General features: G+C 42.9%; 1 protein-coding gene across 1 annotated transcript in view; it reads left to right on the top strand.

The window, feature by feature from the left end:
- CDH4 (cadherin 4) overlaps nt 1-21,355 on the top strand; it is a 421,930-nt gene that overhangs the window by 317,189 nt on the left and 83,386 nt on the right. The window contains exons 5-6 of the mRNA XM_027881637.1: nt 5,579-5,734; nt 13,354-13,498. Of these exons, the coding sequence (XP_027737438.1) occupies nt 5,579-5,734; nt 13,354-13,498 (301 nt within the window). The remainder of the gene's footprint in view (nt 1-5,578; nt 5,735-13,353; nt 13,499-21,355) is intronic.

Genomic DNA, 21,355 nt, shown 5'->3' with positions numbered 1-21,355 from the left:
TCTGGGACGTAGTTTGGGATCATTGGCAAGTGTGATAACAGGAGACTGGAGTTAACAAATGTCACCTTCACCTGGCTGGGTCTCCAAGTCTGTATTAGTTTTTCTCTGTCTGCTTGACTTCTGCATCTTTTTATTGAAACCATATGTGATTCTTTCAGCAACACATAGTCATTTGTTTGGAAATAGAGGGCTAGAGATGTGTCTCTTTACTGGCTTCTAAAACAACTGTGAAATAAGAGTTAAGAACTTTTATACAAATGAGTCCTAAACATATTGCAAATTCAGTTAAAAATAAATAACTCCTTAGCAAAGATTTCAATAAGCAGTAAGAGGAGCTGAATTAAAATATTTCCACTAAAATTAATGAGCCAATCCTGGAATGCTTAGACTGACTCTTAAGTGTGCTCTTTTAAAGGCTTTGAATATGTTTGCCTGTCTGAATTTCTATGGAGCATTTTGAATGCATGACAGATTATAGTCTTCAATTATTTTAATTTGGTTTTCTTAATGGGCAAAATAGCTAAGAGCTTAATAATGAAAGACACTGCTTATCATTTACATTATTTTATGCGTTCATTAATAATTATAATGGGCTTTATAAAACAAAAAAATCAAGTCTAAGTATCCCCAGGTCATATTAGTGCAAATGTTGCATAGTATTCTATGGGAGATTTGGGAAACTAAGTGTTTTTTGAAGGGCATTCTGGACTCCATATGTTATAGAGCAAGATGCAGAACTTACAAGGAAATTTATTTTCTGGTTTGCTCTGTGGAAGGAAAATGTAGCAGTGAATAAATGTCCTGCTTTGCTTTCTCCAGATACATTTCCAGGCCCTCCTATATTACATTGCATGGTGATGGACAGAACCGAGATCACGTAGGGATCGTGAAATTCTCTAAATATAGTTTTTTTAGGTACAGGAGCCCTGCTGTTACAGGCACCTCTTCTGTAGGCTCAGTTGTCCTTGTTTGTTTAGCTTTTTCTTACACACCCCATTTCCTAGGCCTCCAGGCATTTCCTTCAGTGATATCCAAACAGCATCCATCGGGACACTTTTTATTCTGGCAATGTCACGCTCCATTTATGGTCTCACTGGTGCCCTCCAATCTGCTGACCACACAGCTTTCCATAGTCTGTATCACCCCTGCTCCTGGCATGGGAGCGTTAGAGGGATCTGTGGTGGCTTCTGTCATCTGCCAGGGTGAAAGAGAGGGCTTGTGAATTCAAACCCCTCGGCAAGAAAGGGGGATGCTGAGAGCACAAGGACATGGATCAACAGGAGAAAAACAGCAACAAAATCCAGTACCTTAGAGGAACTCATCACTTGAAATTCTGTTCACCAGTAAAACTTGTGGGAATGGTTTAGCTGCCCAGTAAATCCTGACAGAGATGCACAAACCCTAAGATGTTATCTGTAAAAGCAGGATGCAGTCCTGGGCTACAAGCACAGGCTGCTTTTCTATCTAAATGTGACATTGCTGCAGAGGAAAAAGCCAGCTCGGAAGGGCTTAGCCCTGTATTATCTCAGGAGTTGCAATGTTCATTTTCACACATTTTAGTTATTATATCAGAACCCACAGTAGAAAATGGCCATCTGTGAAATCACACCGTTTCTCCTGTTTCTGGGAATACTCTATAGAAACAAGGGCTGAGTCAGACTCTTGGTGTTCTGGTTCTGAGTTGCAAACATTGACAGCAGCCCCTGTGCTCTGTTTTGGATGATGAATCAATGCTTTGAGCTCCAGCCACTCACTGTTGGGCTGCAAGGCCACCCTGTCCTTGCTGGCCACAGCCAAGCAGAGGGCTGGCAACACCAGTGCAGTGCCTGGCCCTGCTGCACGTTCCCTATGGGGCTTTGGTGGCTGATTCCACATTTCCCAGATGGTCCATTTGTATCTGTCAGAGTAGGTAAGGTTTCCTGCATGGAAAATGCCACCTGTGTCCATGAGGTAGGGTAGGAACAAGGGATTGAATCTTCCAACATAAATTGCCTTTTGATCTGGGACATTTTCCCTCACCAGTGTAACAATCCACTCCAAACTCCATCCCAGAGGGGTTTTTTAGAGCATAAAAGCTGCTTTACAAGCAAATTCCCCTTATGACAGTCATCAACCATCATCATTCATCCTGCTCACATCATCATATGCAGAGTTGTATCATGCCTGGCACTGGAGAAGCTCAAAGCTCCAAGGGTTCTCCGAGTAAAAAATGTATAAATGCAGCTAAGGAAAACCATCCTTCTGCCATCTGTTCTGTAACCCAGAGCCCTGCATACCTCTTGACTGCATTATAAAAGGAGAGATAAATGAAAGGAAAATTCATATGTGTGTTCTCCAGTCAGAAGATTATCATATGGATCTGTTACCATCTTCTTGCTTCCCAGGCATAAATGAAGGAAAAAGTAACTCCCTTCTGCACCAGTAAATTCCCCCAGTCAGTAATTTTTTCTCCTGATCTAGTGAGCTCCTTGGGAATAGAGGAGGTTTTATTCTTATTATTATTATTATGGTAAACTGCTCCAGGAATGGTTTCAACAAAAGAAGTAAACCTTACATTGTGTTCAGATAATGTTCTTAACTTCTCAACAAGATTTACTAAATTGCACCCTGGGAATTAGGCAAATGAAACCTTTGGTCAAAATGTTAAAGGATTACTGAAGAATCTTTTTTTATTTTAAATCTCATTAAGAGTGTTAAAATTATATGTTCCAATATAAAAAGCATGTGTGTGATAAATATCTCCCTGGTAGTAATATGTACTATGCTTCATTGTCAATGGTCTTTGCAACTTTCTGTGACAAGTGCTACTTCTTACGTGATTTTTTCTGAACACTTCACACCCTTGTATTCTTAGTGGAAATGGATTTAAGTACAGGTAACAGGCAGACCATTGTATTATGATCACAATTAACAGCAAATAACGAGTCACTGCTGAATATTTGCAGCATATTTCCCCCTATCTTTGTTTTGCTCAATGCAGTATAATTAGCTCATGGATTTCTCTCAGTATAATTGGTAACTCGTGTGGGTCTTATGATATATTCCATCTCCTAGATCTGCAATGATTTACATACAGACAGCCTAGTCCCTATTAATGCTAATAAAAGTGCTGCAAGGACATCCTATAGCGTACACTTTATTAAACTGTACATAGCTTTCTTCGAGAGCTTCTGTTTATCTGCATTTCCTGAAAATAAAATATAGTGCCTTTAGCACTAAATATTTAAATCCAGGCTCCTTTTCCCTGCTTCTGTCTCTCTCTATGCATTTCTAATGCTTCTATCACAATGGGATCTGGGTACTATATGCAACAGGAAATAGAGCAGAAAAATGTCCATGAAGAACTAACAGACTCTCCTCTTCTGAGATTTGGGTTAAAACTGCTTCCATTTTGGTTCTCTGGAGAGACTGATTAGCTCTTTGGTGCTTTTGCTCAAGTACAGCCATAGCTGAGCCAGGCTGGGGATGGGGAGACCCTCCCAGTTTCCATGTTCCAGTGAGCAAAAAAGGCAGGAAAAGTCCAGGTGCCTTGGTTGGGTTGTTGTAGGTTTTTTCCACCTTTGTTAAGGAAAAATTTATGTTATGGATTCTTTGGAGCTGTGCAGACAGACACTGTGATGAAGACACACAACTGTGTGTCCCACATTACCCTTTTTAGTTTCCAAGGTGGGAACCTCACCCTGGCTCAAAGCTGGAAGTCCAGCAGTGACTTCCTAGATTATCACTTATTTAAGCTACAGATGTGGACAGAGAGGTTTGAATCTTGAACTCCCTGACTTGAGCTATGCATTTGTACAGATATTGAAACCAGTTTGATTTCCAGCCCTTTCCACTTGCAGGGTGAGGGCTGACCTTCTGAAAATGGGGGCTGTGGTCTTCAGTTATTGAGCTGGGGAGTTGGCTTTCATCATTAAAACCACACTTGTAAAAGCAAAAGTTGATTTTAATATACCTTTCTTCACCCACAGTTTGCTAATGGAAATTGGATTCATGCCTGTCTATCTGGGTCTCTATTGCAAATACCCACTAGGCCCACAAAAACCTGTATAACCTTGTGTGCAACATGAGGGCACTTTCAATGTTCCCAGCCCCTTTTTTAAGTGAACTATACCAGTGTAAAGTCCAATCAGTTTTCCTTGATACTAAGAGTGTAACAAGCAGTGAATCCTTCAGAGAAGAGACAGATGAAACTGCCTCTATTCCCTGACCTTCAGCTCCAGCAGCACAGGTGCCGCTCGGATCAATCCTGGCAGTGCCCTGTAATAACTGACATGATTAGCTGTTAACAGGAACAGACGGTTTGGTGGAGGCAGTACAAAGAAAACAGTGCACAAACTTGGTGGTGATCTGGACAGAGGTATCAAAGGAGAGTCTCAGAGCCAGGGATCTGATACTGCACTGCACCGACACGTTCAGCACCTCGTCAGCCTCCTGGGTCAGGAGAGGAAGGAATATTTGTAGGTCACATGTGGGGGGAATTGCAAAGCCCACAGCCCCTTCTCAATCCCTTTGCCTGACAAGCAAAGCCTCCTCTTCCCTTGGGAAACCACCCTTGCTCCCCAAACTGAGGCTGTGTGGGGGACGCAGGGTCTCCTGCACCCACTGAGCGCACTCCAAGCATGCAGCTGCCACAGCAGAGGTGACAACACGCACTCAGGTACTAGGGTTCTATTATCTTCCCACTACTTCGTTGTATTCATAGACCTGGTAGGGAAAAAATTATTCACATTGCTTTTGCAGTGCCAAGACAGTTTGTGATGGTGCGGGGGGTGGTAATTTATTTGTACCTTGCACTTTCTTTCGGGAATAGTCATGCTGTTGCAAGAACTTCTTTCAGCATTTGATCAGAAAATTAAATTTGTGTTTTAAAGAGATAGTCGGGGTTGCCAGGACAACATATTAACCTCCCTTCTTTTTTTCCTTGGCTCTGTATCTAAGGTTCGTGCAACTTGTTGTGCTGTACTCGCTTTGCAGTGTTGTTTGCAAGGTATGGGAGGGAAGGGCTTTCAGAAACAATGTCCAAAACATCATTCTCCTCAGCAAATAATCACATAAAATGCTAATATCCCACTGGGGATTCTCAGCCTAGCCTTGTCAAGCTAGCAGGATTGGACAAAGAGGGAGCAAACAGCCCTGTTCTTCAAATTTCATGGGAGTATTTGTGTGCACGGTCACAGGGACTGAGAATACGGTGTGGGAGCTTGCAGACAGCATTTTCAGAAGTGATTAATGGCTGGGAGACTCTGGGTATGGCTGAAAAATTTGGACATTTTAAGGAAACTGTGGTTTCAGTATACATAAACAGTGGTTTTTGTGCATTTTGAGTTAGTCAAAAACCTCACAATTCCAATGATTTCTAGAGAATAATCAAGAATAAAAGAGAAGTAAAATAGCTGAAACTATGTGGAATACACTTTTTATGGCTTCTCTCCAAACCTTTGGCGTTCAGCTCCCTTGTCAGAATTGACAGTGGTGTTACATCTGTGCAGCTTTCAGGCTCAGTTCTTTAAAGTTGCTTAAACATCCATATGGCTCTCGTCCAGAACTTATGGATCCCTGTCTCTGTCGTTCCGCGCAGATTCGCTCCGATAAGGACAAAGAGATCCATATCAGGTACAGCATCACCGGAGTGGGAGCCGACCAGCCGCCCATGGAAGTCTTCAGCATTGACCCTGTGTCTGGCAGGATGTACGTGACACGCCCGATGGACAGGGAGGAAAGAGCTTCCTACCACGTAAGCATCAAACACGCGGAGTTTTATGTGGGCTCGCAAGCTCGGAGCACCGGGACTGCTGGGCTCGAGAAGGGACGCGCTGAATCAGCCACACCAGTGCAAAGTGGTGGTTGGTGGCAGCTGAGCAGGAGCCAGCATGTGGCCAGCAAGGCCAGTGGCATCCTGGATTGTGTCAGCAGTACTGTGGCCAGCAGGATGAGGCCCCCACCTGGGGACGTGGTTTAGCAGTGGGCTCGGCAGTGCTGGACTTTAAGATCTTAAAGGGCTTTTCCAACTTAATCAATTCTGTGATTCTATGACAGTGGTGATGCACTGGTGTCCTTTTCAGACGTAAAGTCAGAATCATTTGTTTAAAAGGGCACAACTTTGCGCTGCTTTTAAATCCATGCAAATTTATGTGTAAACTGAACCACCCAAAACCACGAGAAGCCAGTCGCTACATTAGCACGTCTTGGGAAATTAGTAATTTAAGAATCATTCCTGCAGCTAAACATGCAATAATTGCTATAGTCATTTTTCATTTTAATTCGCTAGGAGATGTTCAGGCAGTATGATGGGGGTGTGTCAGATAGGTTTTTAAATACGCAGATAGGCTAATACTAAATATGAGGGAATTAATTAAGATTAATTACACTCAAAAGTGGTGCCTCGTGCTATCCTAGTTCATAAAATGCTCTACCTACAGAATGCTTGGAGTGTAATTGGTTGCTATGTTTTTATATAAATCCTAGCCCCTCTATTGCACAGAGTAATTGCACAGCAGACAGAGTCCCACAGATTGCTAAAAAAGAAAATACATGGCCCCTTGCATGATAGCCCTGCAAAATTTCAAACATTTTCTGCGTCTACGCTTTAGTTCTCTCCTGGAGTGGTTGTGAAAGGTTGTTTCATGGATTGCTATCAGCCTTAGCCACATCTACTGGCACCGTAATAGCCATTCCAGGGATGCTCTAATGTCAGTGAAGCGGCGCAGGTCACTTCCACTGACACCATATTCCGAACTGCGCCGTCGGAGAGGCACATTCTGTCAGCTTTATCAGGTATCCAGTTAACCATGTTGACACAGCTTCTGGACTAGGGTGGAAGGATAAAGAAAATAGATTACCTCTTTAGCTGGGTGGAAAAAGAGATTTCCCGTGGGTAAAAGAAGATCTGAAGAAAAATTATTTTATCCTCTGTGAACAAGAACAATTATTTCGTTCGTTGTGCCTAGGAAAATAGGAAGAGAGGTTGTTTTGAAAAAGGAATATTTGAGATAAAGTGTGTTTCATCTCAGGATTGTTGATATTGTTTCAGCAGTGCCAGGTTATTATCAGCATAGTCAATAATGCAATACACAAGTTAACACTTTTGATGGAGCCACTGTGAAGTCTGTGATCAGACTCTCGGTCTAAAACATGAGATGAAAAAGATTTTGTCCTCCATCACAACAAATCCTGCACCCCCTAAAAATGAACTGACCCTACCAGTTACAGTGAATTCAGTAACTTGAATTCTCACCTTGTCAAAGGTGATGGGATGAGTCTGCCTTGTACATGCCACAGGATTTGCAGCCTTTTCTGCTCCTTACAGAAACCTTGGACTGGTGACATCTGTACGTAAATAAGCATATTCACACTCTGAAGGTTACAGGAAGATGTATTTTATAGAAAGTGAGTAACTGATAAGTATGTTATGAGACCTTATAGGCAGGAATAGTGAGTGATAGAAAACCTTTGTTAGCAAGAACAGTAGAAGGTGATGGAGGGTGTTTTAAGTTGTGGCTGTAAATGTCTTTTAGATCCTTCAGCCTTGGTAGCAGCGGATTGATGATTTATTGAATCATCAATTGTTCATTTACTAACTCTTCACAAAGCATTTATAAATATACCACAAGCAAGGCAATGACCCAAACACTAGAGCAGAAACTTGCAGTAGGAGTGAATAGTGCTGGAAACTGGAAAAAATTTGGCCAGCTTCCAGAAAGAAGATACAGGCCAAAATCTTGGCTGGTGGAAGTTCTGAAAAAGTCAGTGAATTTTTACCACTTTCTATAGCCAAGGCTCTACCTGAGAGGAAAGACAACATTGAGCCAGGCTTGAAGTGAGTGCTAGAGGAACAGTGACTGAGGTGTAGGCTTGGATCTGAACTGTAGAGCTTGGCCACCTTTAAATCAGTTTGACATGTACTGTAGTTTCCTTTAGCTTGGATTAGTAGCTTAACTCTTCAGCTGGAGTAGAAAATGTCAGTGGAACTGCAAGACACCACTCCAGGTCCCTCTTACCCACCAGTTCATGGGCTCTGTGTCCAATACAGGCTTGCTGCTCTGGCTGACAGTGGGTGCATTTATACAGCTTCAGGATTTCTGTAGCCCTGAACAGAATTGAGTCTTTTCAGCATTTCTGTCGCTGTCAAATGTTGTCCTTGCTGTTTTCATTCCCAGGTAATCTAAAAACTAATTATAAAAGAAAAGAACAATAATTTGCAACTGTTTGTGGGGCTACATATGAAGGGTTCTGTTTCATTAACTCCCACATTTTTCAACACATATTTTCTTATGCATAATTATCTGTTTTGCTTCAGGACTACCATTTTTAAAATACTAGTGTTTTAACTCCCCCGCATTCAGCAAGCCATTTGTCTGATGAAACCTACCTCGTTCCCTAAGGTGAAACAGATTTTTTTCTGATTAGATCAGGAGTTCTGCAGCAGAACTTCTCCTGTTTTCGACATCATTCTTGAACTTTTAGGGAGGATCATCCCGAGCTTGATGTATGCAGAGATGTATGTGCCTCTGGGACTCCCGGCCCCTGTCTAGGAGCCATGTGTGCTGACACTCCTAGTGATGGCAAGTTCAGCTGTATTTTGGCCTCATCTGTTTTTGTCTGCACTACAAACCAGAGCACAAACTCTCCAGGGACCTCGCAGACAATCCCAGATGCAGAGTCAGCTGAAAACACGAGCAGAGAAAAATGAAACGGGCTTTGCAGCCACTTAACCAACACCACGTTGGGGTGGGGAACTGCTCGTGTGGCACTGAGTGCTGTTGTGGGAGCTACCCCAGCATCAGTAGCGCCTGTGGCTGGAGATGGACTCCTGAGTCACGCAACCATGGGACACCCAGCCATGGGACACCCAGCCATGGGACACCCAGCCATGGGACACATACCCCCCATCTTGGTGCCATCTCACTGCGACAGGCGTGTGTTGCATCTCCCCTCGCAGTCAGCCCCTAATGTTCCCTGCATGCCAAATAAGTTTCAGCAGGTAGTAGTATTTAATATGCATGAGTTCTCTTGGCCTTATTTAACTGCGTTCCCAAAGTCCCGCTTGTGCTGCTGACAGAATTAGTGGCTCTGAATGTCTTTTCTGATCCAGGCACCGGTTTCATATTAAGCTGCAGTTAGGCCTGGCAAGTACAAGGGATAGAAAATTGGTAGGTTAGTTTTCCAAGACGTTTTTCAAGCTCTGTTTTCAAAAGACATCAGCATAAACGTGTCACTAAGTAGTCATTGCTTATGATACTCAAGTAATGTGCATTGTAGGGAAACTTTGAAGCAATTCCTAATCCAGTCCCAGACACGTGTGCGCCTTCAGCATCAGCCTGATGAAATACTGCCTCAGGAATGGCTGGAGCAGAACAGGTGGGTTATAGACTGAGAAGGAGTTGTTTTAAATGCCAAGAGGCAAAGCTTACTAGAAATTTGAGGATACAAGAGGTAATTCCAGTATTTTGAACCATGTTGAGTAATGCCAGCCATTTTTGTCACGATGCTCTAAATGGAACTTTTAATCACAATTAAGAGCACACAAATTATGCATGACATTGTATGCTTATTCCTTAAAGGCTCTGTCACTGATTGATAATGTATATTTGTATTAGTAGTATTAGTGTGTAAGTAATACTCATATTTAACACAATTCACTGTGTTGACTTTGACTAACTACCTTCAGATACCACCAGCCTCTGGTGTAATCAATAATCATGATACCGAATCATTTGTATGCCAACAGCTACATTTACACTGGAAACTGTCAGTAGGAAAACCTCAGAGACCTGTGGTAGCTGCTGCTGAATATGATAGCAATAATTGTCATACTTTTAAGCAATATTTGTTAAAGAATATCGAGCCAGCTCTTTGGCTGGTGTACAGCAGAGCGATGCATCAGCTAGAGATTAGCTGGCTACCTGTATTAATTTTTCAGAATCCTTTGCAAGGTATTTAATTTGATTTTATTTATTCCTTCTTCACTCCTGTTGTATTCTCCCTCTTGGGGAAAATGAAGATGTCTCAAATCAACTTTATAAATGTTTCTTAACCATCTCTTCAGCTGGCCACCAGATCCCATTTGAATACTCGTGCATGACCTGTGTCTGGCGTGTGTCCCATGGCCCAGGTGATGCTCACTGACCTTTCACTGGTGTGTTTTCCCTCTGAACATGACATGTGGTGTGTGATGGAGCTCAGTCATCACCTTTTGTGCTTCGCCCAGTGTTGCAAAGCACTCACATGCATCCACTTTTCACCCTCTCCATCACTACCACCAAAATACCTGTTGGGAGGAGGTGGCAGCCTGAGTCGTGGGGCCCCACGTGGACTCAGACTGTGCCTCACAGAAATGAGCCCCATCTCGGTGTCTGAAGAATGACTCCAGAACTATGTGTGTTTTCCAGCTAGAGGATGCCTTATGAATACAAAAAGGAGGACAGGAGAACGAGGGAGAAGATGAATTAAGGAAGGGAAAACAGAGTAACTGATCTGCCTTGGAGATCCAGCTAGTTTCCCAGTAGACAGATTGCCCCCCTGGAGTCCCTCCTTCGTTTTCTCTCTCTGCTGAGGATGGTGTCTAATGAGGAATAGTCTCTAAAAAGATTTCCCATTGAGCTGAGTTGTAATTCAACCCTCTGGCTCAGGACTCCCTTCTCCCTCTGCCATGGCTAGCACTGGCCACAGAGAAGCAGCGTGTTGTGGAGGCATTGGCACATGAGAGTTGTAAAAAGAGTATGGATAGAGAGAATTAATGTAAGCAGGAACAAGAGGAAAAAAAGTAGAAACATTCATTGAAATCAGGCAAAAACAGAGCAGGAGAGGAAGATAGAACTTTTGCAGAAAGGGTGGCAGGAACAACTGAGGGCAGAAGAGGAGCAGCTGTGGACACCCAGCCCCCTGTATAACCCAGGCTATAAAGGCACAGGCTTTGCTGCACTGGGTTTGGGGACATGTGCCATCCTTCTGACACCCCAGATGCTGTTAGTCAGGGCACCAGTGTGCCCCAGCACTGCCCTCCCTCACATAACTCAGCCCAGTGCTGAGGACTCGGGACAGAGGTGAAACTTGAGCATGTCACCACAGGTTTGATGAGATTCCTACAGTCTTGCTTATTGAATCTTTTTTTCCTTGAGTGCAGGCAGCAATGCGTAGATGGGTACATGTGCTTAGTGAGTGCAACAAGCAGATAGATGTGCATTGCTGAGAAATCCCTTACTCCTGGAGATTTCAAACAAAAGCTATCAAATCTAATTAAAAATTTGCAGGGGGAGAGTCAGATCTGAGGGGGGAGATACCAGCTTTGCCCTCTGCTTTATCTCTGAATGGAACCATTTCCGCTGCTGGAAATGCTGTAAGAGAGGGCCCAGTGCTGCCTCAGTTTGAAGATAATAACTTTAATTTTAACTCCGAATTACTTTTTTTCAAAGACAGTATGACCTCTGACTGTAAAGTTATTGAATTGCTACATCTGACATGATGAAGGATTGCTCAACAGGTGGGAGCCAAAGCAGTTCGTATGCAGGCAAGAAATGCAGATATTAAGAGCATTGCAACTCCTGAAATACAAATGGTACATCCTGTATTGAAAGCAAAGCTGGAGTTCCTCAGGCTTTCAAGAAAAAGTGCTGCTTAACTTTCTTCTAAAAAGAAATGTTTTTCTCTCAGCTCATTTCTCGTGGCAGTTTGTTCTCTTTGCTTGATTAAATGTTAATCCAGCCCATCCTAATGGTGTGCAGTTTCTTTTGTTAAAGCTCTGGACTTCTGAGCACCGTACATGAAGGAGAAAGTTGCATCAATCACCTACACAGCGAGAGCAAAAGACGGGAACCAGTGCTAATGCAATTAGCACATTCATTTGTCGATCATCAGAGGAGCTGAGACCTCCTTGGCATGTCAGCTCTGACTCCCCACAGCGGCCTGATGGTGCAGAGAATGGCTGGGAGTAACCAGAGGCCTCCATCCCTCTGGATGGCACAAGCTGGTGCATCCCCTGTCCTGCAGCCCCACTCTCCCAGCCAGCCCTTGCACAAAGAGGTTGCCCAGAGAAGCTGAGGCTGCCCCATCCCTATAAGTGTTCAAGGACAGATTGGACGGGGTTTGGAGCAACCTAGTCTAGTGGAAAGTGTCCCTGCCTGTGACAGAGGGTTGGAACTAGAGGAGTTTTAGGTCCTTTCCAACCCAAACCATTCTGTGATTCCGTGAAGCTGATGTCCTCTGAAGCTTTTGTTCTTCAGCCCACGAGCCTTGCCGGATGTCACACGGCCATCCCAAGTGCTGTCCCCAGTTCTTGGGGCAGGGTGGAGGCTCAGCAGTGCTCACAGCAGCTGAAATGAAGAGGGATGATAGCCAAAATCTGCAGTGCTCACAGCCAGCCAGTGCCTCCTTGCTGCCATCCGTGGTCAGGGGCTGTGCAGCTCTTCCCTCACTGTCGGAGTTTTCCCGAAGCCGGCGTCGGCAGCGCATTCAGCCACACGCCATTCAGAGTAGCCATCTGTTCCCTTTAATGAGAAAGCTATCCATTTTTTTCACCTGGTTACTGATTGTTCCTGAGTATTGTTGATTGCTTTGTATTATTAATTACTCATTTTGACATGCTGTATCTGTCTCTTTTGTTCAGAAAACAGATGCTCTTGTTTTGGGGCATTATTACTGATGGTTATTACTAATAAGATAAAGCTGCAGTTCCATTTGAGCTGAGGGCTTAACACTGTGACTTTGGTTATTGAAATGCTTTAGCACTGGGTATTTTAGTCAAGCCTGAGGAAGATATTTCATTCTTAATGTCTCAGGGGCTCCCATTATTTGAAGGGAAGGGACTTTTTAGATGTCTTTTGGTGCACGGAGCCATGGGGTTGGTAGCTGTTGCTGTTCCTAGAGACCATGATTAAACAAAGAATAAACACTACTAATGTCATTCTGAAATCTCTTCACTATTAATCCCTGTTATTGTGGGTGTGAAAGGCTGCAGGTTCCCATAAGAAACGTCTCACTGAAACTCATTTCCTCAGCGTATTTGGAACTAAGCAAAATTTGCTTTTCAGACTGTCAGACAAGGTTCACTGTGACTTAAAAATTAAAATACAGTGGTCTGTGAGCAGTGAAGGAGATATCATCACTGCACCAGAGTTAAAGTGTTTCCATTGACAATGGCAGTTCTAAAATATTATTTCAATATTATGTTAAGCCCTGAAAATCTGTCTGTGGGTAGAACCTAGATGGAAACTGTGTCAGTGCTTTTTGCTGGAATTAGATACCTGCTCCATTGAATTTTGAGAAAAGTATTTATGAGGTAAAGTCAATCCTTGCAAAATGGTCTCTCATTCTGCAACAAATCCAATTGCTGATATTGTGCTTTCATTTTATTCCCAGCTCCGGGCTCACGCAGTGGATATGAATGGAAACAAGGTGGAGAATCCTATTGACCTTTACATCTATGTGATTGATATGAATGACAACAGACCAGAGTTCATCAACCAAGTGTATAATGGATCTGTTGATGAAGGCTCCAAACCAGGTACAGTCGAAAAAAAGTCTTAAAGTTTCAGAAACTTTCAACCATTCATCTGGTTTGGTGGCTTAGCCTCCACTTGGAATAGAGGGGATGAAGGAAAGGTCTGCTCTTCCTGGCTCTTTGTGGAAGACTGATGAAGGTGTCTTGTGTCTCTTTCTGAAGAGAAAGTGCAGACTTGGTTTGGAGGCAAGGTCCTGATTGTCACTTCTAGCTGTGGAATTTGTAAAAACAGCAGTTTTTCAGAGATCTGCTCTGTATTGCCATTCTCATACACTCATTACACATGCACAGGGCTGTTTTTCTAATTTCAGAGCACTGAAAGCCAGCCCAACAGTGGCCTTTCACTGACCCTGCATCTGAAATGCTGAATATCCGCCTCCATGACATTTAATCCAGTCATTTGCCAACTCAATATCTGGCATCCAGTCAGACTCCAAATAGGTCTGTGTCCCAAGGTGTGCAGAAAATACTTTCTTACTTGGGGCCTGATGCAAACCTATGGAAGGGGGAGTATTTCTGCTGAAATTGCAGACTCCTGCTCTGTTCCTACAGACTTTTCTAACAGAGGGAGAAATGGGGAAAAACCTGAAATACAATTTCAGAAGGTTTATGGGTGAAAAATTGGTGCTGGTGTAAGTTGTATGTGGAAAGGGGATGATTTTTACATGGACGTCTTTATATGCTAGAAAAAAAGATAGAGGTATAAGGATCTTTAATGTTCTGTTTTCAACTATGAAGTTGATTTCTTATTTCCAAAATGGTAGCAGGGTTGTTGTAGCTCATTGCTGAGTGGAACTAATATGAGTGTATCCATTCTTTGAACATAAATTGTGCTGTAGCACCAGCGCAATTGGAAGCCTCCTGAAATCGGAAGGAGATTTTTTTTCCTAGGCACATTGTATCCTCAGTTGTTTGCCAGCTGAGGGGTTAAATACCTTGTGACTTTGGTTTGTGTCAGCAAACATTTATCACGGCCGGAGGTGTCACGGGGAAGTCTCCGGTGGGCACTGTTTTTAACAAGGTGATTCGCAGCCGTGATTGATTGTCTTCCAGCACCGTGAGGAGCAGGAGGCTGTGGGGGCACAGAGTGGGAACAGAACGTGACATTATTTCTGTGGAAAGAATGTGTAGAGCTCCCTCCCTGCTCGCTTTGGGTGGTGATGTCCCAGCTTCAAAGTCCTGATCCCAGTCCTGCTTGGTGGAGGGGACGTGAGACGTCCCTGAGCTGGTGGCTTTGATGGCATTTTCCCAGAGGATTTTCCAGCTTTCATTTGAAGGCCACTTTGGGGCATATCAAGGTTTAAAGATTGATACATTTTCATAGCAAAACAAATTTCTTACATCTTATTCGAGGACAGATCAATATTCAAAGTGTTCCCAAATGTTTTAACGAGCTCTGTTCATCTGTGTGAAACAAGCAGTAAATTGCATCCTCTTCTTGTCTGAAATCCAGATAAGCCTTTGAGCTATTAAATCAGAATAGGATAACTTTGCCTACAAAATACTTGTGCCTGTGCTTCTAGCAGTGATTTTTGGTATTCTGTATCCCAGGCTGGAGTGCTTGCCTTAAAGGCAGGAAGGTAGGAAGCAATCTGTTTTTATTCAAAAGCAATTACATTTGTCTTTGATGTATTTGGTTGCGGGTTCTTTTTCTCTCTTTCCTGTTTAATCGGTATTCTTTTAAAAGGTTTGTATTAGTATTGAATTTCTGTTCTTTACTTTTGTAGAACCTCCTAGGAATTTGGGTATCGGAGGCCCTCGTTCCATGTACTTGGCAAGAAACGTGATCTTGTGCCTTTGAGAAAGTGATAGAGAGGTCATGCAGTTACTGGTGATATCCAAGTGCATCTCCTTTGCCTCACAGTTATGTGTCCCTGTTTTGTGCAGAGACAAGTCTAGACAATGTATTTAGCTAATCATAGATCTTGAAAAAATTTAGACACTTTTTAGTGGGATGTGTTCATTGCTGGTTCAAGAGGAAGTTAGATATATATATGCATCTATAAAAATATATCTGCATATGTGTGTATATCCATGCTTCAAGCAAACTAAAAAATCTTATTGTATGTTGCAGTTCAGCACTCATTTTCCACTGCTCACTGCTGATGAGCTATGCCTGAGGACTGAAAATGCTTCCCTGGATACCCTGTGCAATTGTTACTTCTCATATATTCCATATGCCCATTTATAATGGCTGTGATTAAAAATGCAGGATTACTTGATTATGACAGTATCTGCAATGTTCTTAATAATTTTGCACAACTCTGATGAGAAAAGTAGCTGGATTAGAGTGTCCCAAATAAATGCTGACTCTAAGGGCAACTAGAGTGAGCAGCCAATGAATGTTTGGAGTCAGTCACAGTTTTGCACAGATAAAAAAACAAAACAAAACCACCAAACAAAAACAAAACAAAACAGATGAAAAAGGACATATGGAGCTCAATCTCTACCAATGGAAATTTTGCAGAGCAACACCATCAAAAATCCACGGTTAGGCACAGGCTGAGCAGGGCGCAGTGACCTTGAGCTGCAGGGAAAGCCCCGGTAAGGATTTAGCAGGATCAATAGAGCAGATCCCATTCCAGTGAGCAGGAAAGGGCTCTGTGGTGCTGTCACAGCACACCCAGGGTACAGGGTGAAGCCAAGGCCCACGGTGTGTGGGCACAGCAGTCAGGGCTGTGCCTCTGGAGGACACTGTGCCACAAAGCACAGCGTGGTCCCCGCTTAGGGCTGGGGTGCGTTGAGCTGGAACAGAGTGTGGTGCTTCATCTCTGACCCTGTCAGGGAGCTGGAAATTGTGCCTGGCCACAGCAGGGAATGGAGGGTGGCCAAGTAAGGTTATGACCTACTGACTCAACAGTGAATAAGCCAAAAGAGGGTAGAGCAAACCAAGGAAATGGGAATGCGGGAAAGAGCCGTACTCCAGCCTGCAGCAGGGCACTCAGCCTCCCACAGAAGCAAGGTTGCTTTAGCCTGAAATATAAATATATAAAATTGTCCAAGAGCTGAAAGAATTGGCAGCAATGTGAAGAGACTCATTAGACAGTTTGATGGGTTTAAGTGAAGGGGCTTCCCAGTCTGCAGAGCACTCAACCTGGGTTCCCAAGGAGTGTGCTCTCTGCGAGTCACCTTGAAGCAACCCTTGACAGGAATAGAAAAGAAATCATCAAGTATTATTAATTGTAATGGGTTGTTGTTGCTGGCTAAGATTATAATAACTTAATTGAAATAGTGTCTTGCACCGTAGCATAGTGTTTTTGAAATCAGGAGCTCACTCTTGGTGAAGTTTTCTGTAGTGTGAACAGATATCTCAGGCTGGCTCCTGTGCATTCTCAAATGTTCCCTGGCTCTTAAACTGAATTGCATCTCTTTCCTTTTTTTGATTCCCTCTGGGAAACACTTTTGTGCATTTTTAGCTCATCTAGCCTCAGGTCAAGCAGCTGATAATTTAAATGTATAAATGCAGGCCCTTCCAAAAATGCAGAACAGAGTAGTGATGCAGGATTTCCTTTTCCACAGGACCATCTTTCTTCCTTACTCTCCCCCTCCATGAGTTGTTTTGATTTAACGTGCCACTGTTTGAAAGTGTATCTTAAAAGACCATGTTTTACTCATGTTGAATAATGTTCTGCCTCTTTGAACTTTGCCTCTAGATGAAGAACACAGCCAAGTTTTAAAAATGCAGCTGCAAGCTGGAGCAGAAATTCCCCTGCTCCCTCTGGCAGCCTTAATCAGCAAAGCTCTCCCAGAGCTGCAGGAGTTGCCTTTCAAGCGCTGACAGAGCGGGACAGGTGGCAAAGCTTCACTGCCCAGCACTGCCTGCCCTGCCAGGGTTCTGCTGCCTTTCCCCAGCCCGCACCTCTGAGCAGCCTCACACAAGCTCCACTGCCTTATGGCAGGAAGGAACTGGGGCTTGAGGTGGGATTTTCCCCTCTGTACAGCACCAGTGGCTGCCTGCCAGGAGCCCAGTCCCTGCTCTTGTACTGCTGGGAGTGCAGGATCCCAGGGCTGTCCTTGAGGAGTGCTCTGTCAAAGGAAACTCTACAGTTTCCAAAAGAAAAATTGCTCAGTAAGATAGAATGAAAATGCTTAAACACAAAAATAAAAAGGGAATTTAATCACAAAACAATGGCGTGATGGAGAAAGATTATTTCCATCTCTACAGAAGCTTAGTTTTGCTGTAACCACCACCAAATGTTTCTTATGGAAGGATGTGGATGTCTTACTTAACTGAAGCGTTCAGTTCTGAAAAGGTCAATGTGAAATGCTCCGCAGCGACTCGAGTGCTTTGCTCTGGGTTGTATCTATTTTCTTTTAACAGAAAGATTGTCAAAAATTAACTCATCTCTCCAAAACAATTTGTTCCTGTCAGACTGGCCTTTTCCATTTCCATTCATCCTTTCCACTTCACTAACTCTCTGGATACATCTTGGTCCCTTGCAAGTCAATAGCAAAAGTCCAAGCAGCCTCTTTTAAACTCAAGTTTCATCCAGCTCCTTCTTTCTCCTGGAGTTGTGAAGGATAGTTTACTCCTACCACTCTCCCTGGGATGGGTGTGAAAGAGTGCTAAGTATGGACAGTCCCCCAAAAGAAAGGTATATTAGTGTTTCTTACATGAGAAATGTTGTAATTTAAAATTTCCCCATCTCCTCCTTATTTCATGGAAGTCTGATACAATAATTGTTGATAACGTGCCACTTGAAAAATGAAATAGCTGGGAGCCAAATCTATATGTGGCAAATTGAGTTAAAGAAGTCTCATAAAAAATAAGCAGTATATAAAAAAAAATCCAAGGATTTTAAAAGCTGATTATTCTACTAGTGTCCCAGTTTGTTTATTTTATTTCTATGCCAGCAGAGATTCCCTCAGAGATTAACACCATGGACTAATGCACAGATGGGGCCAGAAACTCGAAAGTCATCTGAATATTAAGAATTTAAATCTTTAGCCTCAGTGATTTGAACAGAAAGCCAATTATGAGGCTGAATTAGTTTTCAAATTAAACTGCAATTTAAGGCTTGTGAAATTAATCTTTTAAGGCGTACAGTTGCATTGGTATATATATTCCTGGGGAGAATTTGGATTCTGCAGTTCTGGCTTGTTCGTCTTCTCCAATCTGACAGTGCAATTCATGAAAAAGATGCCTCTTGTCCTGCAGGTTGTTTGTTCAGTGAAGGAACAGAAGGGGTGTCACTGGGTGGCAGGACCTAAGATCTGAAGAGAAGGTGCTTCATTATTACAAGTTTATAGGACACAGAGTGAACCCCCCTTTTGCTATTACAACCCATTCTAAAAATGCCGTAGTTCTACTCGTAGTGACAATGTTCAGTTTTCTTTTCCAACTTGGAAGTAAGTTAATTTTAGAACTCTTACAAAGTTCCAAATTTAAAAGAGCACCTGAACGGGTTCATGGACTGGAGCTGCCACCGGGTACTCATTCCAGTTGGTAGCACTGGAAGCTAAAAATAATGTAAATTCCAAATGTTTCAGAGGGGTCATGTACCGGTAAAATCTTCAGGGCAAGACTAGATCTCAACAGATTCTTTAACTCATCCCAGAGCTCCTCACAGGTTGGGTGCATTACTTTTGGATACATCACAAAATGAAATGCATCATCAGTGTAGTGCCATCTTCTGCACCTTGGGCAGGGGCTGCTCTTACCCTTGCATTTCATATGCTATTAAAAATGGCTTTGTCCAACCCAACTCTATTCTCTCACACATTACACACAGACTTAGGGTCCACAATATTCTTTTTCAAGTTCTTTTGCTCAGCCGAGCACAATTGTAAGATAAGAAATTGTTTTTCTGCAGACACATCTGGTAGAGTTTTCCATTTTCTTTCGAGGTGAGTGGTTATGAAATCTGTGCTCCTAATTTCCTTTTCAGAAGCATCCAGTCCCAAGAGCAAGGAAGTGAATTACAGGACTACAAGTGAGAAAAAAATGCAAATCCCCAGACTGATGTTTTTTCCCTCCAAAAACAGTGGCCAAGTTGATTGAAAAAAAAAAAAACCTGTAGAAATCATGTTCATGTAACAGCACTGTAATAGCCCACTCTCTGACTCCTTTTAACCAGCACTTACAAAACACATAGTATGATATATATTCTATATATTATTACATCACTTTATATTATCTTTTATTACCTTATATTATAGTGTCAAAATGTAAGGATTGGATTGAAGCCTTGTTGCAGGTGCATCAAGTCTCAGTCTCTGTGCAGCTGGGTCTGCATGATTTCAGGAGTCACATATGCCTTCAGTTCAGCATGAAACGTGGCTGTGCTGTTGAGCACAGTTCAGTGGTGATGTTCAGGATATCTTGTCCTAAGTCACACGTTCTCCCTTCTGTGAATTAGCCCTGGAAATCAAGAGGATTCGTGTGCAGGAGCTCAGCCGAGCTGAGCCTCGTGAGTTTATGCAGCCAAAACTCTTTGCTCAGAGGCTGGATGCACTTTCGCCCATCCTGACGTTTTACAGGTGGGATTTCTCTGTGGTACAGGGGTCTCAGTAGGCTGCAGGCTGCTGGACAGGAGTGATCTCCGAATCTCCCCAGGCCCGTGTGTGTGCTGCAGTCAGTTCATCCACTCGTTTTCCCTCCGGAGGTGTTTATTCTGTTTTTAACGATAAGAAGGTATTATTTCCGTTCTGGGTGACAGCAGCCTCTTCAACTCGCTCAGTTGTCTCTCCAGACCTACTTGTTCTCTTTATTCTCATTAGGTTGGCTCTTGCCTTGTCTGAAGCTGAGAATCCGATGTCTCCACTAATTAGGAAGTGGCATCCGTTATGAATTAGGTTAGCTGCTTGAAAGGTCAGAATTTGCCAATGATTACAGAAATAATGGTGAAAGAGAATGACAGGAGCTATCAGTTATGACAGGAGGAATAGCATTCAGAGGGGAAGTGCTGTTTTTATTTAGTTTTTTATCTAGAGCATGTGGAATGCTGTTTAATTTAAGTATATTTACAATTTATTACATCTGCAGTAGAGTTTTAGGCACTTCTGTCATTTTGATGTCTTGTCCATGTTCCTGTTCACCTCTGTAACTCTGCTCAGCACTGCTGGTGAGTCTGCTCCCCAATTTCATTTGAAACCCTTAGCAATGAGTATGTTAAAGTGCTTCACATCACCAGTGGAATACCTTTAATTTGGGGGATACAGGTTTGTTAGCTGAGATATTTGTCTTTAACACTGCAGCAGTGTGTGGTTGTACTATGAGGACTTGTTCAGGATCCCGTCACACTTCTCACTGTAACTTGGTTTTGATGCCTTTGCTTCTCTCATGTGCCTTTCTGTCCCTCAGACCTCATTACCATGAGTGGAATCACTTAAAGGGGGAAGCGTGTCATGAGCAGGGGCATGAGATTCCCATCCTCTGTGGGGAAGGAAACTAGTGTCAGGAAACTCCACTGAATGGAAAATTTGGGGTTTAGGAAATATGGTAAATTTTACACTGCTTTTCAGTATTTAATCTTTCCAGCAACAATTACTGCCTTCTCTCCATCTTGCATCGGATGCAGAGGATTCACTAAGTGAGCTTTCAAATTTGGGGGGAAAAAAATGAGGAGTAAGAGGAGGTTTCCATTAGTACAAAGCCATTATTAAGTTGGGTTAATGAAGATCTAATGTAATATGGCCATCACCACATGTCTGCACATAATGATTCAATCCTTTTCTATGGGGGAATGATTAAATTAAGTATCTTGTAGGTCAGAATTAGACTGAGAAGGTTAACCAACCTTTAATGATTCTGCAGCCATTTACCAGCCATTTAAAAACATAAACTGTAAGATAAAGCTGGATAGAGAATCAGCATTGTCAGTAAAAACTGGGTGAAGTTTTAGCTTTTTCTGTTTATAT

The sequence above is a fragment of the Empidonax traillii genome, unplaced genomic scaffold, assembly GCF_003031625.1.
Source record: "Empidonax traillii isolate 1590-97213 ecotype Southwest subspecies unplaced genomic scaffold, ASM303162v1 scaffold91:size2966241, whole genome shotgun sequence".
Taxonomy (NCBI): domain Eukaryota; kingdom Metazoa; phylum Chordata; class Aves; order Passeriformes; family Tyrannidae; genus Empidonax; species Empidonax traillii.
Note: the sequence above shows the minus strand (reverse complement) of the source record. Positions and strands in the feature narration are given on the sequence as shown.